The 14,228-nt window shown below is 33.1% G+C and overlaps 1 protein-coding gene across 2 annotated transcripts; it reads right to left on the minus strand.

Annotated features, from left to right (window-relative positions):
• Nucleotides 1-833: 833 nt before the first annotated feature.
• On the minus strand, nucleotides 834-13,168 carry LOC128222460 (furin-like). 2 transcript variants are annotated; one of them, XM_052931473.1, is made up of 14 exons: nucleotides 13,001-13,168; nucleotides 10,863-10,958; nucleotides 10,494-10,577; nucleotides 9,509-9,637; nucleotides 8,838-8,902; nucleotides 8,383-8,468; nucleotides 7,254-7,381; nucleotides 6,859-7,068; nucleotides 6,667-6,767; nucleotides 6,017-6,120; nucleotides 3,756-3,873; nucleotides 2,913-3,232; nucleotides 2,203-2,280; nucleotides 834-1,431 (listed from the first exon to the last, which is right to left on the minus strand). In XM_052931473.1, the coding sequence occupies exons 1-13, from the start codon at nucleotides 13,157-13,159 to the stop codon at nucleotides 2,234-2,236; spliced, it is 1,647 nt and encodes a 548-aa protein (XP_052787433.1). In that variant the 5' UTR covers nucleotides 13,160-13,168; the 3' UTR covers nucleotides 834-1,431; nucleotides 2,203-2,233. The 2 variants fall into 2 exon arrangements, with proteins under 2 accessions (XP_052787433.1, XP_052787432.1); XM_052931472.1 differs by having other exon boundaries at nucleotides 7,221-7,381.
• Between the last annotated feature and the right edge of the window lie 1,060 nt (nucleotides 13,169-14,228).

Below are 14,228 nucleotides of genomic sequence, written 5' to 3' on the forward strand. Positions count from 1 at the left end.
TGTTTTGAGACAACTTATATGCAGAATATATTGAGGATAATTGTGTATTTTATCGTACGATTGTAATATATGTCACCGAGTGAGCATCAACAAATATACTTTTTGAGTGACGTGAATGCTCACTAAATAAAAAAACTTTGAACAAACGGAAAGCATGTAATACATACACATAGTCCAATTATCAGCAGAAGGTATTACTTGCAAACATATCTATATAAACAAACTTCTGAACAACTTCATTCTACTGTAGTGCTGTATCCTTTATAGACGTGAACAAGTTGTGTGAACGTATGGTTGCAATAATGTTCACCTCGTGAACAGCAAAAGTAAAACTTTCATCAGCGAGTGTAAGATAGCTTTTTGTGCGTACTCGATGAAATATATTTTAGTGAAATCAGCTACTTGTTCTATCCATATGTACACCGTTATATATACATTCGTATGTCTAAATACTAAAATATACATATTGGTCGCATTTGTTCGAGAGTTACACCGTCACTTGTATTTGACATTCGGAATGTAGTGCTTCAAATAACACTTATTTCAGAAGTGAATTATAATACAGATATTTCCCAGAGAGTAATTGTTGCGAAAGTCACATTATTCTGAACGCCAAAGAATGACATCTGATGACACCGGTTATATTATAAAGAGAACAAACACACTGCCAAATCAAAGTGCTTCACTGAAAACAAAAATATTTGAAAAGTGTTTTTTCCAGGAATCAAAAGGCGGTTTTATGTAATGGATGTCTGTAAGAATTGCCTTTTACCGAAAATTAAACGTTAAATTGATTTTTACTGGTGTTTTCAACTCAAATCATTTACTTTTAAATGCATCTGTTATATCTCAGATAATTTTGAATTAATAAATGGCCTTAAATACAATTTATAAACATCGAAACACCTTACACAGCCAATGTATTTATAACAATTGCTTGTAATCTTAACCGCTTCAAATTGATTGTTCTGTGTAGTGTGCATGTCCAGTCATTGACTAATAGCCTTTAAGCAATTACACAATTTGTTTTTTGTGTTTGTTATTGTTGTTGATTTTGTGTTGTTGTTGATTCTTATTGGATATTATTTTATCTCGGAAAACAGCTTTTAGCTAGTAAAAGTATGTTGATCATAATTAACTGTAGAAAAATAATATTATTTCACATCGTATTATTCTCCAAGGCAATCTACAACAACACACATGTATGACAGTGAAAGACAAATTTATATAACAGTTCAAACGGATAAAATCAAGTTCTTGTATTTGCAGGATTTGTTGTTTCATTGTAAGTATTCCCAATTGGTGAGTTGACTTTGGATTTCTTTTGTCTATAATCACGATATATTAATACAGCAACGACTGCGATAATGATAGCCGCGCAAGGCACCGATACAGAAACTATAATCACAATCGTCTTATCGTCTGGGGGATCTGAAAATATAACAATTTCATCAAACATACAACCAATTATATTTTTAAGTTTATCAAAAAAAGATATTACATGCATTTATAAAATAGATGAATTTGACTCGACAAATGTTTAATGGTGCTTTATAACCTGTTGTGTTTGATGAATAGTTTGTTAAAGTACATTGGTAACTACGATTACTAAATCATGACTTTATTTTTGTCATCGTCGTTTAATTTTCCATTTCCTTTTACCTCTAGACAATGCTAAGTTTTGAATTTTCGAATACTTGAATTGTTCCTGAAGTGTTCAGTGTTTTTGAATTTTGTAGAGTTACCATACAGTAACAGGAATCGGTGACCTAGTTGATGTTTTGTTAAAACTTGTTAAAAAGGTATTAAGACATGAAATCTCGATAGGAATTATTGTCCTAAATAACCCCTTTATTACACAAATATACAATTAAATGCACGATAATTAACTAAGTAAATTCGTTAATCAAAATGTTTAGCGACATATGGTCATAAAATGTTTTATCCGTACCACGGCATATTGGCTTTGCATAATTATCAAGACTATGCACAGGCAATATGTACAAAATGCACAAACATGCATCGCAGATACAGATTAAAAGGCACAAAAGATGTTCTCTCCCTCTCTCTCTCTCTCTCTCTCTCTCTCTCTCTCTCTCTCTTTGTCTTTCTGTCTTAGTTTTACCGTCAATCTTTTAACATTACCTACATATACTACACTCATAACTGCAATTAGTCGAATACATTTAACCTTTAACCAACCTTTTACAGAAGGAGTTTCATTTCGACTGCATCAAACGCCAGTTCCATATAAGATCAATTTCCAGGAAGACAATGTGGCTACAATGAAACAAAGAAGCTTATTATAGAGATTTCTTCATAATTTTAAGCTGCTTCATTCAACATAAATATCATTGCTGCTTTCCTATCAATCAAAATGAAAACTAAATAAAATATACCCTAGCCAAGCATTATGTATGTTTTATATATCAGATGAAGTATTTACTGTTTAATTATTTAGATGTTGGTCAAACTAACTATAATTTCAAAGTATTATCAAGTCAATGACCACCAGTGACAAAATATTTGTGAATGGATTAAATGAACCAGCATTTTTTTAAATACGAGTACTTATAATGATTGTCGGTTTCAAGTTATGCCTATAACACATATATCAATGAAATCTTAGTATAAAGACTCCACCTTTCAAATTATCTTCCTAATTAGGATGGCATAATAGTTAAGCTACCACAGGCAACATCTTCAAGGTTATGCATGTTATGATATATGAGCTTTGTCATTGTTAAGAAACTAATATAAAATTAAAGAAAGGTTGAGAATAGAAATTACAAATAAATACAAATGTATTAAATATAGATAATATATAATGTATATTAGTAATTATGTATACATTTCATTGGTTTTTTAACTACAGCCTTTGATTTCATGATTTTCTATGGAATAATTTGTACCTCCTTCGTTTATATTCGCTTTGACCGATAAGTTAAGTTTCCACGTTCCAAATGGATTTTCACTCCAATGATGTACCGACATATATGTCCATTTTTGTTCTGAATTTTGCATTGAATCCGAGCCCCTCGTAGTCAGGAGAGTGCTCACAGTCCCGCTTGGAGATTCTAGACTTAGTTCAATAACTCCTCTAGTTGTGTATGAAAACTCTATATATGCCTCTACATGTTCAACTCTGTTAACACAATAAGTGGTGTCGTTACACCCGTCCGTGTATATTTGGCTCTGCACCACACGTACAGTGTCTTTAGGTTTGACCGTTCTGAAATGGTGTAATTAGTTGAAATCAAATGTTTTCACGTATAAAGGCCTCAGTTTAGTGCGAAAATTATGAAATTATTACATTTTTAGGGTGAATTTATACTTAAATAACCATCAACTAAAATCATTATAAAGATACCGTCAACTGCATGCATAATGTAGAAAACCATAAACTTTACATACTATTTAAACCACCAGCACCTCGATATATATATATACTATTAAGTATATATATTATGTAGAATACCATCAATAATACATTATTTATAATATCATCAACTACCTACATTATATAATACAATCATTTGCATACATTATGTACTGCAGTCAACTGTATACATTAAAGATTATACCAGATAATATTAATAATAATACATACAAGAAATGGAAACGTTAAGGAATACGAAGCAACAAAGAGAAAAGAAATATCAACATTCGGTAGCAACTGCATTTTTTAAATAATACATTCGTAGAATCATAATAACATCACCCTTTTTCGTAAAAGGTACTATAATTATTCTTACTTCATTTCATATTTCACTTGAGTGTGACACGAATGTTGCTCTGGAAGACTCTGCCACGTTGGAGCTCTTTGAACCATCGCTTCGACGTCAATGAGGCCGTATCCGAACCAATGACTCACTACAGAGCAGAAAAAAAATAATACGTTAGTCAACACATAAGGGCAAGTATTTGGATCAAGGTCATTACAAACTAATACAAATTACGTGAAATTTGAATAAAACATTATTATTCCTGGCATAATTTGCAATTGAAAGTGAGGTACGCAGTTATGTTCAAAGGGTAAAACTTCCAGTGATTTGAATAATTCTTAAAGTTGATATTTTAAAACCACTCCTAAAACTGCAATGCAACATTCCTTGATATTGTTTACTGATATAGCTATTGTTGAACGAAAACAGTGAGAACATGGTTTAGATTTCAGCCTTATCTGTTATATCACATTAATAGTGTGTACCGTATAATACAGCAGGTCATGTTACCATAAAAACACGTTTTATGGTCTTTTGACATGTCTTACTATATTGGGTACAACTATTTAGCACCTACATGTATTGTCTTGAAAGGTTGTCAATTAAGTGTAAACAGTCAATTCAAAGACGATGCAAACGGTCATTTCAAGGTCGAATTGATAAAAACTGCTAAACGATAAGTCAATTTTCTACGATTGTTTTTAAAAATTTACGCATTTTTGCAGTAGTCCCAAGAACAAAGTCACGTTTATACATTTATAAAGTAATGCAAATAAAATATGGTGTTTACCTTGAAATGACATTGATTTGGACCTGAAAGTGTTCAATGTTTCGGTTAAATTTGACGTGAATAATGGTAGAAATAAAATCTATATGTATACTGACGCATATCTGTTTTGATATTTGCAACGTTCATATACAATATTTTAACTAAATTTCTCTGTGTACACCATGTGTCGGCTGTTATGACACCAGGTTAATATTATACAGACCAAACATTTTGGTATATAACATTGATTGTTCTACTGTTCTTACTACTCTTCCCCAATATTAACCGATTGTCATTCAACTATCAATGCATATTAAGGCTGTCACAACAGGTTTTATTTAACTTGACTTTAATAAATGATAATCTGAATGTTTCATCCATGATATGTGCCAACAGGTCATTCATTGATGAGGCTAAGAAGCATCGATGTATACTTATTAAACATTAAAATGTTGAGAAAATCTCAGATAATTGAGTGTGTTTAAAAATATTGCAATTAGAAAATGTTCAGCAAATTTTAAAATAAAGTAGTGGCACGTAATTGACTGTTGTATCTTATCAGTATATCTTATGCGGCCCTCGTTTTGATTTCTCTGTTTGGAAATGATTATAGAACTATGTTCCTTTAATACAATAATAATTTTTTTATAAATGATTAAACACGGTAAAAGATAGATAATCAACATATATTTTAGCACTTTTATTCATATCTTAACCTTGACATGATCTTGACCCTGACCTTTTATGAGCGTAATGGGCAATATGTTACAAACACTAACATTTATAAAAAATAGTAAAATAAGTACTTGTTAGTGTTAATTCGAAAATGTGATTATAGTTATACAATAAAACTGACTGAACACCTATAGAACACCTATCAATTATCTGTTTATTTTGGTACACGCGTTCGGGAAAAAGTGTGAAATTATGACCTCGAAGGAGCCATAGGGTTGTGTGCATGATTTATGTACTTAAGACCGACTATATTGCTCGACCCCTCGACATATTTAGGTTACGATGCAGCGTAGGTAAATTTTATATGAACATAGAAGGAAACATGTTAGGGACCAAGCTCCAACCTCGAGGGACTGCCGGTTATAGAACGACCGCTTGTTCGAACGACCGAAGTTTTACTGTACTAGTCATTGGTTCAGAAAACGACGCCAAATCTGACTGTTTCTTGGTTGGAATGGTTATTTGTATAATGTCATTTGTGCATCCTGGATATAAAAGAGTATTTTGACTTCCAACAACCCAATTGTATCTGGACAAAAAAATGCAGACGCATAAAGGAATTGAGCAATGAATTGAGTGGATATCAGAGTTGTAAGATTATAGAAATGTTCAGTTATTAACTACTCAGAAATATCGAGTCGAATTCGATCGTACGATTACTTCTCCCATACTATGATGCAATGCTCCTGAATGAACTTTCAGTTAAAACGTAATGCGAATATTTGCTTAAGAAACTATCATGAATGTTGCATAAAATTCTTGTGTCGGAGTTTGATTTAATACAAACCATTTCGTCCTACTGCATTTTGCTGAGCCTCTGTGTATTTCAGGTTGTCTAATTTCGCAGTTTCAATCAAGAGCTGTTGCATGTCACGCCAATGAAGTTTTTGGCTAAAACAAAGAATTTACGTAAGTTTTTGAAGAAAAATTCGAAAAAATAAACTAAAAGTGTTTAAAGCTTTCACATGTTCATGATTGTAAGGACAAAGTATTGGTTGCAATGAATAAATGACAAAAACATGTCGAATATTAATAACTTTAATTGCACTTTAATGAAAGTTTTGCAAAAGCATAACAGAATTGTACATTTCTATAAATGCCTTGCAAAATCAAACTCTAGCCAAGCAGGTTATAAAAAAAGTTCCCTTTTACTCGGATGATGGCAAGTGGTTTAACGGTCACATTGCAATTGACTTTCGTTGTTTCATTTTTCAAAACAAAAATGTCAATTTTGCTTTTTGAACTGTCGATAATATATTGTTTTCTATTATAAATTACACGCTACAATGTCAAAAGTGAATGCATGAATCTACTTGTAGCATTTATATTCGACCAACAATCAATTGATTTCAGGAACGCCAGAAATACTGTAACCAAGTTACACCTACTTTGATGCTGACATAGTCACATAATATAATTGAATATTTAGTGGCATACTTTGCCTCAAGCACCAGTGCAAGTGCCCCAGCTGCTAACGGAGCGGCTGCCGAAGTTCCGGTAAACGAATTAATGCAACCGCCATTCACGTCAGTGGTACACTGTAAAGTAAATTTAGATCTGGTACAGAGAAAACTCCATTGATTCTGTGGACACTTTGTAGTGTTACATACAGATTGCCTCTTAACTTACTAAATTGTCCGAGCTTCCTCCCTTTCCTGTGTAGGCACTTGCCATGACAGCGCTACAAGGTTCTGCATAACCTGGAGGCTCGAGATCACGGGCAACACCGTTGATGCCAATTGTATAAATACTATTAACATATCCGTCCATGTTGCAGTTGTCGTCAAAACCACCGTTGCCCCCGGCGAAGACGTAAATTACACCTTTCCCCCCTCGTAACTGTAATGTATTATAACACAAACAACATATTAAACCTTATTCAAAAAAGCTTGTGTTAATTTAGTTATTCTTTTAACGCAATTAAGCTTTCAGTCATTATTAGAACAAATATGTCGGCTTAAGAATGTTTAATAATTATGTCGATAAAATACCGATGATGTTCCATGAACAAATGCTTCCTTTACAGGCTGTGAAGGGCCTTCGAAGCTTCCGTCAGTTCCTCCCCAACTGTTTGATGATACATCAACGTCAGTGGTCAAAGCAATCACCTGTCCACTGGGTAAAACACCATTCGGCCCTATCATCCGTAAAGCTGAAAATTAAGCATATTTCTTTTCTTTTGTTCATGGTGTAAGGCACAAAAGAACAACACTTATGAGCTTTTACTATCAATATTTATATTAAAAACAAGCAATCACAATAGGCCTTACCACACAGATAGATTGCGTTATTGTGTTAACATTGGGTTGCTCGTTAAGGACAAGACTGATGAGTACCCGGTGTAACGCACATAAGGATAACACATATTAACATTTTTCGACAGTGTTACGCACAGAAGGACTAGCTGTATTTTTATCCGACAGGAGTCTCCGCACACTTGATGACTACGCAAATATTTTTTCCCGAGACAGCAACAAATACACAGTGATTTACTTACCAAATCACTTTACGCGGTACGTTGGGCCGATAACGATCATTCTATTTTTCTCTTTTGCAGTTACCCCTGCTCACTTTATTACTAACCAAATATCGGTACATAGTGCCAAAAATGCAAATGATATTTTCTTATTATGCAGCAACAATTACACACGTTATTACTTATAATATAGCGTTGCATGTTTTGCCGTGCCGAGAACACATATTCAATATTTCTCGGAGACAGCAACCCCTGTGTACTATATTCATTAACAAAAAGTGTTGCCATGTTTGCTTTGACGATAAGGAAATGTTTTTGTCTATGCTCTATCAACTCCTGCACACTTTGATACTTGCCAAATAGCGTTACCTGGTGTGCTGCGCCGAGAATGCCAATGATATTGTTGTCTGCGACTGGAACTCCTACGTACTTAATTCTTATCAAAAAGCGTTGACTGTTGCCCTTTTAATATCGCAAACGCTTTATTTACTGCGACAGCAACCTGTACACAGTTTATGACTTACCAAATAGCTTTGCGTGGTTCGTTGTGCCCTATAACGCAAATGTTTTTTTTTTGTTTTTTTTTTTTTTAAATAGCGCTTCCTTGTTTGCTATGCCGAAAACGCAAATGCTTTTTTTACTGGTGCGACAGTAACCCTGCACACTATATAACTTACCAAATAGTGTTGCCTGGTATGCGGCGCCAATTACGCAAATGTTATTGCTTTCTGCAACAGCAACCCCTGCACACTTAGTTCCATGGCTAGTAAAGAAGAATATAACACGTACAGCTGTGTACTAGTTGGTTTAAAGTAGTTGGACTGTGTGACGTACAATGTTAGTCAGTGATATTTCAAGAATAATTAAACAGTTTTTGCAACGTAGGAACATATGTTGCAATATCTGTTAGACACCATTTTTAAGTTGATACACATGAGTCACAAACTATTTTCGAAACTAATTCGATTATATTTTTTGTAAATAGCAATATAGCTTGATCGGAGTTTAAATTCAAAACCTGGCAATACATATAAATATTATATTGAAAACATGTAAGTATTATAAAAAAAAGGATATAAACGAGTACATGCATTTGAAAGTTTACATATCTCATGAGTACTTGCAGGCGTACCTTTGTCCAATACCAGGTAATGGATTATTGTCGTTATCATAAACGTCTCTGCTCCCAGATAAGTTCTGAATTTAATTGTTATACATATATAAGACAAGTATCGTGAAACTAAACCAGAACACGCAAAAGCACAGACAAACGCTGAAAATCAAGAAATGGAGCTCGAGGAATAGGGTTTTCATGTCAGAAATTCTACCAACTGAGATAACCGGGCCAATTAACTCAGATACACTCTGATGTTCGAATCAGTAACATGATATACATGTTCACTGATTGAAAATGCCGAACGCCAAACAAAAACATTAATTTACAATTTGGGCATTTCTTTTCATCACGAGTTGATTTCCTGCTTATGCACTGGGCTAAAGATACAAGCCTTCGTTCGGCGCCAAATGTAACAGAGTAAGAAAATTTAATGACAAAATATTGACATATATGAATACTATAATTAAAAGTGAATTTGATTTGAAAAAAAGTTGTTTTACTATTGTAACTAATGATGCGTTTTTTTGTATAACAATGCATTCCAAATGACTTGCAATTAACCAATTAAACAACAGGTAGTGGGAACCATGCCATATATTGCCAGACTATATCAAGCGACAACAAACTATAGGTTTTTTTTAACCTACGATGTATTAAAACAACTAATTACTCTAAACTAGACTCACAATTCTGTTTTTAAGGTCAGGATGGTTGTAGTCAACTCCGTCATCTACTATTGCCAATCTCACACCCCTACCAGTGATATTCTTTCTCCATGTATTTTCCACGCTCATAGATGGCCCAGATTTGCCATTCTGAAACCACAACGATCTATTAATTGTTTTCTTAAAATAGTTGCAAAATTGTTTACTTGATAACAATGGAATACAATTCAAACAAACGTCAAAGCGTTCTTATATCTATTCGTGAAAGGTCAATGCGTTTAAGGGGCTAGACACCAGATGATACAATTGCAAAAACAGCAAATTGTCAAAATAATTACATATACTTTATATCGTTGTGTACAGCTTATTGAATCTTATTTACTGATGCATTGAATGGCTTACGACACGGGCATCTTTTTCATTTTTTGCGTATTGCTTATTCAAATTCGAAATTTACTTGGTTTGTCTTCCAGGTAAATAACAGTAAATTTAAAAAGAGTAACGGTAAAATATATAAATGACGATTAATCCTTAATATATACACTATTAACCGGGAATACATTATGTGCTATTTTAAAACGGGAAAACTCTTTAATATATTATTTTAATCATTTAAATGACGTATTCTCGGTCTTATAACAGCTCGTATTTACAACTCTATTCTTGTTATGATAACATAATGAATCTGCAGATTTTAGGACCATCTCGTGTCTTGTCCCTTTAATATCATTATCTTGACCTGGGTTGTTACCTTCGATGTGCGTAAACATGCAGAAGGATAGGATAGAGCCCAATTATCGTCATTATGAGTCAGTTTTATGCAAGCAATACAAATATAAATTGTTTGTTGAGGTGAGATTTCCAATTCCTTTCATATGGAGGGCGCGTGCAAGTATAATGTTGGGTGCACATTCAGTGAAGTAAAACTGATATCTCAAGGAAACACACTCTTATTTTTTAACTTAAGCTTATTACATTTAGTATAAATACAGGTTTTTTGTCTTACAAGGTACCACATCTGAGGCCATTTGGGGTCCATAATCTGTCGCAAAGACACGTTGATCCACTGTTCTTGTTTAATGAATGTGAGCTGTAAAAATACATATCATACTGTTATTATCTCTTTGTTACGTTTAAAATTAAATTCGACAATTTACTTTGAAATAGTGTGATTGTATGTAGGACTATGGATAAACACATAAGTAATGTGCACCAATTACAGAGTAACACAGTACGTGGTAAACACTCTAGCATGCACAGCTTAAGAATAAGCAATGTGTAAGATGATCCAACAATTATCTGTTACACTCGCAATACCCATAAACGTAGTAATTAAACTGTAGGTTGATCAACCTAACTCATGCTACAGCCTTACATTTAAAGCCTTACGAAGGGAGCTGTTGTAGCTGTATCTACGACTGGAGCGATGGGGAACATCGCCTCGTCTTAACACAAAATGGCTTGTTGGAAGCTGAAAAGGTACAATAAATATGCATGTACATCTACAATTCATTTCTTAAGATTACTATTCAATTCAAACCTTTGAAACATGATAGTTGTTTAGTCAATTTTAGTTTCGGATTTTATTCGAGCTTGCAGTAGGATGATTGAAGTCGGTTCGTGTCAGGTTTTACTAGAAGGTACGAATACTGATCATTTGTTGTTGTTTAATGGCATAACAGTAACCAAGAGCTTATAAAATTCAATGAATATAAAACTTTCAAATTCAACATTTAATTAATCAAAATCAAACTGCTTTATCTTTCAAATCATGTTTTGTGAAGAGATCATGCCTACCATGGAGACATTATAGTTTTTTTACAAACAAAACCGTTCATGCTTTCCATCTGAATTTGTATCTCTTCATAAAGCGATAATGTTTAGCTCGCTATTTGTAAAATAAAAAAATAGTTACCATAGTTACTGTTTTATCACACGAAACGATAATGACTTAGCCTTCATATCAATCTTTTTTAAGTTGAGAAAACATACTTAGAAAAAAATGTTAATAAAATTTAAAAACGCCTATCGGCTTTGAACCGTACATATCATGTTTTTGTTTTCCGTATACTTTGCACTACAAAAGAAAAATAATTCTTAAATTCGCTATTTGACTTTTCGACAAAGTATTATGTTATTTCAGATCGGTACAAATTTAATTAAGATTATTGATTGTTTTTATTACTTTTGCTGTTTTAAAAATCTGCACCAACACTGTTACTATTCCATTGTTGCCAATTAACATTTAACTGTTGTTTTTTTTTCCGCTGCTACACTGTCAATCATTTTGTGTAACGATATAATTATATAATGTAGAAGATAAAATTCGCAGCTCCATTAAAGAAGAAATTAATAGTAACAAATTTTAGATCAAATTATGACAATTTTCGGAAGAACACTTCAGTTATTAAATTTACACTGGCGGTCAAATATTTTTACACAGTTAATGACCTTATTGATTCGCCATTGCGATGTTATATTTTGTTACGATGATTTTTTCTAATATCAAATTAAAGGTATTCATTCAGGTTTATATCGTTTATCAAATCATAAGAACGCCATGATTAAATAAAAAGGTTTGACGATTTCGTGAAGGCACACATGTATTCACTCGATACCGCACCACTCTAATTTATTTATCGCGCGTAAATATCGATTAAAGCAATTTTAGTAGTGACAACCGATGACAGCATATTCAGACGGACTCCTGATTTATCGCTGAATTTCTTATCGCTTTAATGCTACATAACTGGCTCGAGTAAACAGTTCACCATTAATATTAAATCGTTAACTTTTTTAATATAAATGTTTGACGATTTGAAAACATTAATGTTTAGTGCCATGAAAGCATGCTATTGAAACCTTACTGCTTGAGATGAATATAAACAAATAAAGAGAGTATATTCGTTGAAAATGAAATACAATATGCTCACTCTTTGATCATAATTTGTTTCCAAAATAGCTGACACTAGATCTTTAACATAATTTTGACTTAAACTCATCAATGAAAAGTCTTGTAAATGCCTAATAAAATATGATTTGCAATGTCTTTACAGGACTGATAAAGGTTCTGACGCTCATGTTTCAAATTGATTGGAAGATTATTTTTATAACAATTATTTTGTCATTTTAAACTTCCACGCTGATTAAAACGTTTGGCCGTTACAACTAAATACATAAAAGCAATACATAGATAAGATATAACATACGTGGTAATACACAATAGTCATATTCAATAATTGACAGTAGGTCGGTGTGCGTGAAACGGAGAATAAGTTTGAAACGCCAAAATGAAATGTTCTCCATTGAATCATTTCTTCACAATCATTTTGATCTGGTGCATATATTCGTAAAATTGCAATTACAATAGCATCTGAAAAATGATATCAGTGCCTTTCTAATGCATCCGACCATTTACTGACTAATATTTTGTGTGTATTGTATAAATAAACACTCCTGGCAGATATTGAAAATTGACATTGTGCAAAAAAATAAGATAAACTAAAATCTCACCTTCTGCAGAAAATCAAATCCAAGCCTTGATGACACTTTTCTTACTTCCTCTTCAGTAACTTGTCCTTGTAACAGCCATGTATTACTAAACCTATGTGATTCATTAATAGGTAAAGCATACGGTACTAAAGCAAAAATCAAATATATCGAAAATATCATTATAAGAAAGGAGTAAATCCAAATCACAAAATGCACGCTTACTTAATGATTCGTAAAACTGAATCACTCGGTTTGATATCAGACATGATAAATTTGATCGATATGTTATCTTGCACTGAACAACAAAACAAATACAGTCCCATGCATTCAAATGTTTTTGATAAGGGGTCATTGTGCAAAAGAAACGGGAAGTTTTCTGTTCAAGTATAGCAACTTATCTGTTTAAGACTTACGTCTTTCGATAAAGCATGTTTGTTTGCACCTTGCGATCATTAACAATATGTGGTTAAATCGAGCATTTTGTTTTGGTTACACGATGTAAGATTACAATTCAGACCAATATCAGACAGGCGATTGTGCCCAGCAAAAAAAACAAAAAAAAAAACAAACAAATTAAGTTTAGTGAATATCGTTATTGATTATCGCGACCTACAACTTTGATAACATTTTATATAAAGCCTTATCAAAGGCTCAAAATAATGGCGTCCGTTCAATTATCCTATGTTTTTAAGGCTAGCAACTTAATTATAACATGGCCTTAATATGTGTTTTCATGCCGGGTGATCCTATATCAGTTGTTTGATAGCTTTCGAAACGTACCTGCCTACTGATTACTAATATGTTAAATGAACGACGTAAACTACCATTTTGAAAACAGTTTTAAAGTAAACAATTAAACGGTTAGAAACGCATCAGTCTTCCGTTAGAGGTAAGAAAGAAGAAGGCAATAACGAAAAGGAAATGTAATTGCAAGTAACCGTGATGTCATGTTCGAGTACCCTCGATAAAACTGTTTAAGGAATGAATTGCGGAGTTTATGTCATTATCGCGGTATGAACGCAATTAGGCTGGTCAAAGTGTATGTAGTCCGAAGGACTCCAAGCGTACTTTGACCAGCCCAATTACGATTATATCCCCGACAATGACATCAAACCACCAATTCGTTACTTATATTTACACCAATATTTCATTATTTCATTTAAGAAGTGTTAAAAGTACAGTCGAAACCAGTTGACTCGAACCCGAATTTTCCGACGCTCGAAGTATTTTCGCCGGTCCCTTGGAGTTC

This window comes from Mya arenaria, chromosome 16, assembly GCF_026914265.1.
Source record: "Mya arenaria isolate MELC-2E11 chromosome 16, ASM2691426v1".
In the NCBI taxonomy this organism is placed as follows: Eukaryota; Metazoa; Mollusca; class Bivalvia; order Myida; family Myidae; genus Mya; species Mya arenaria.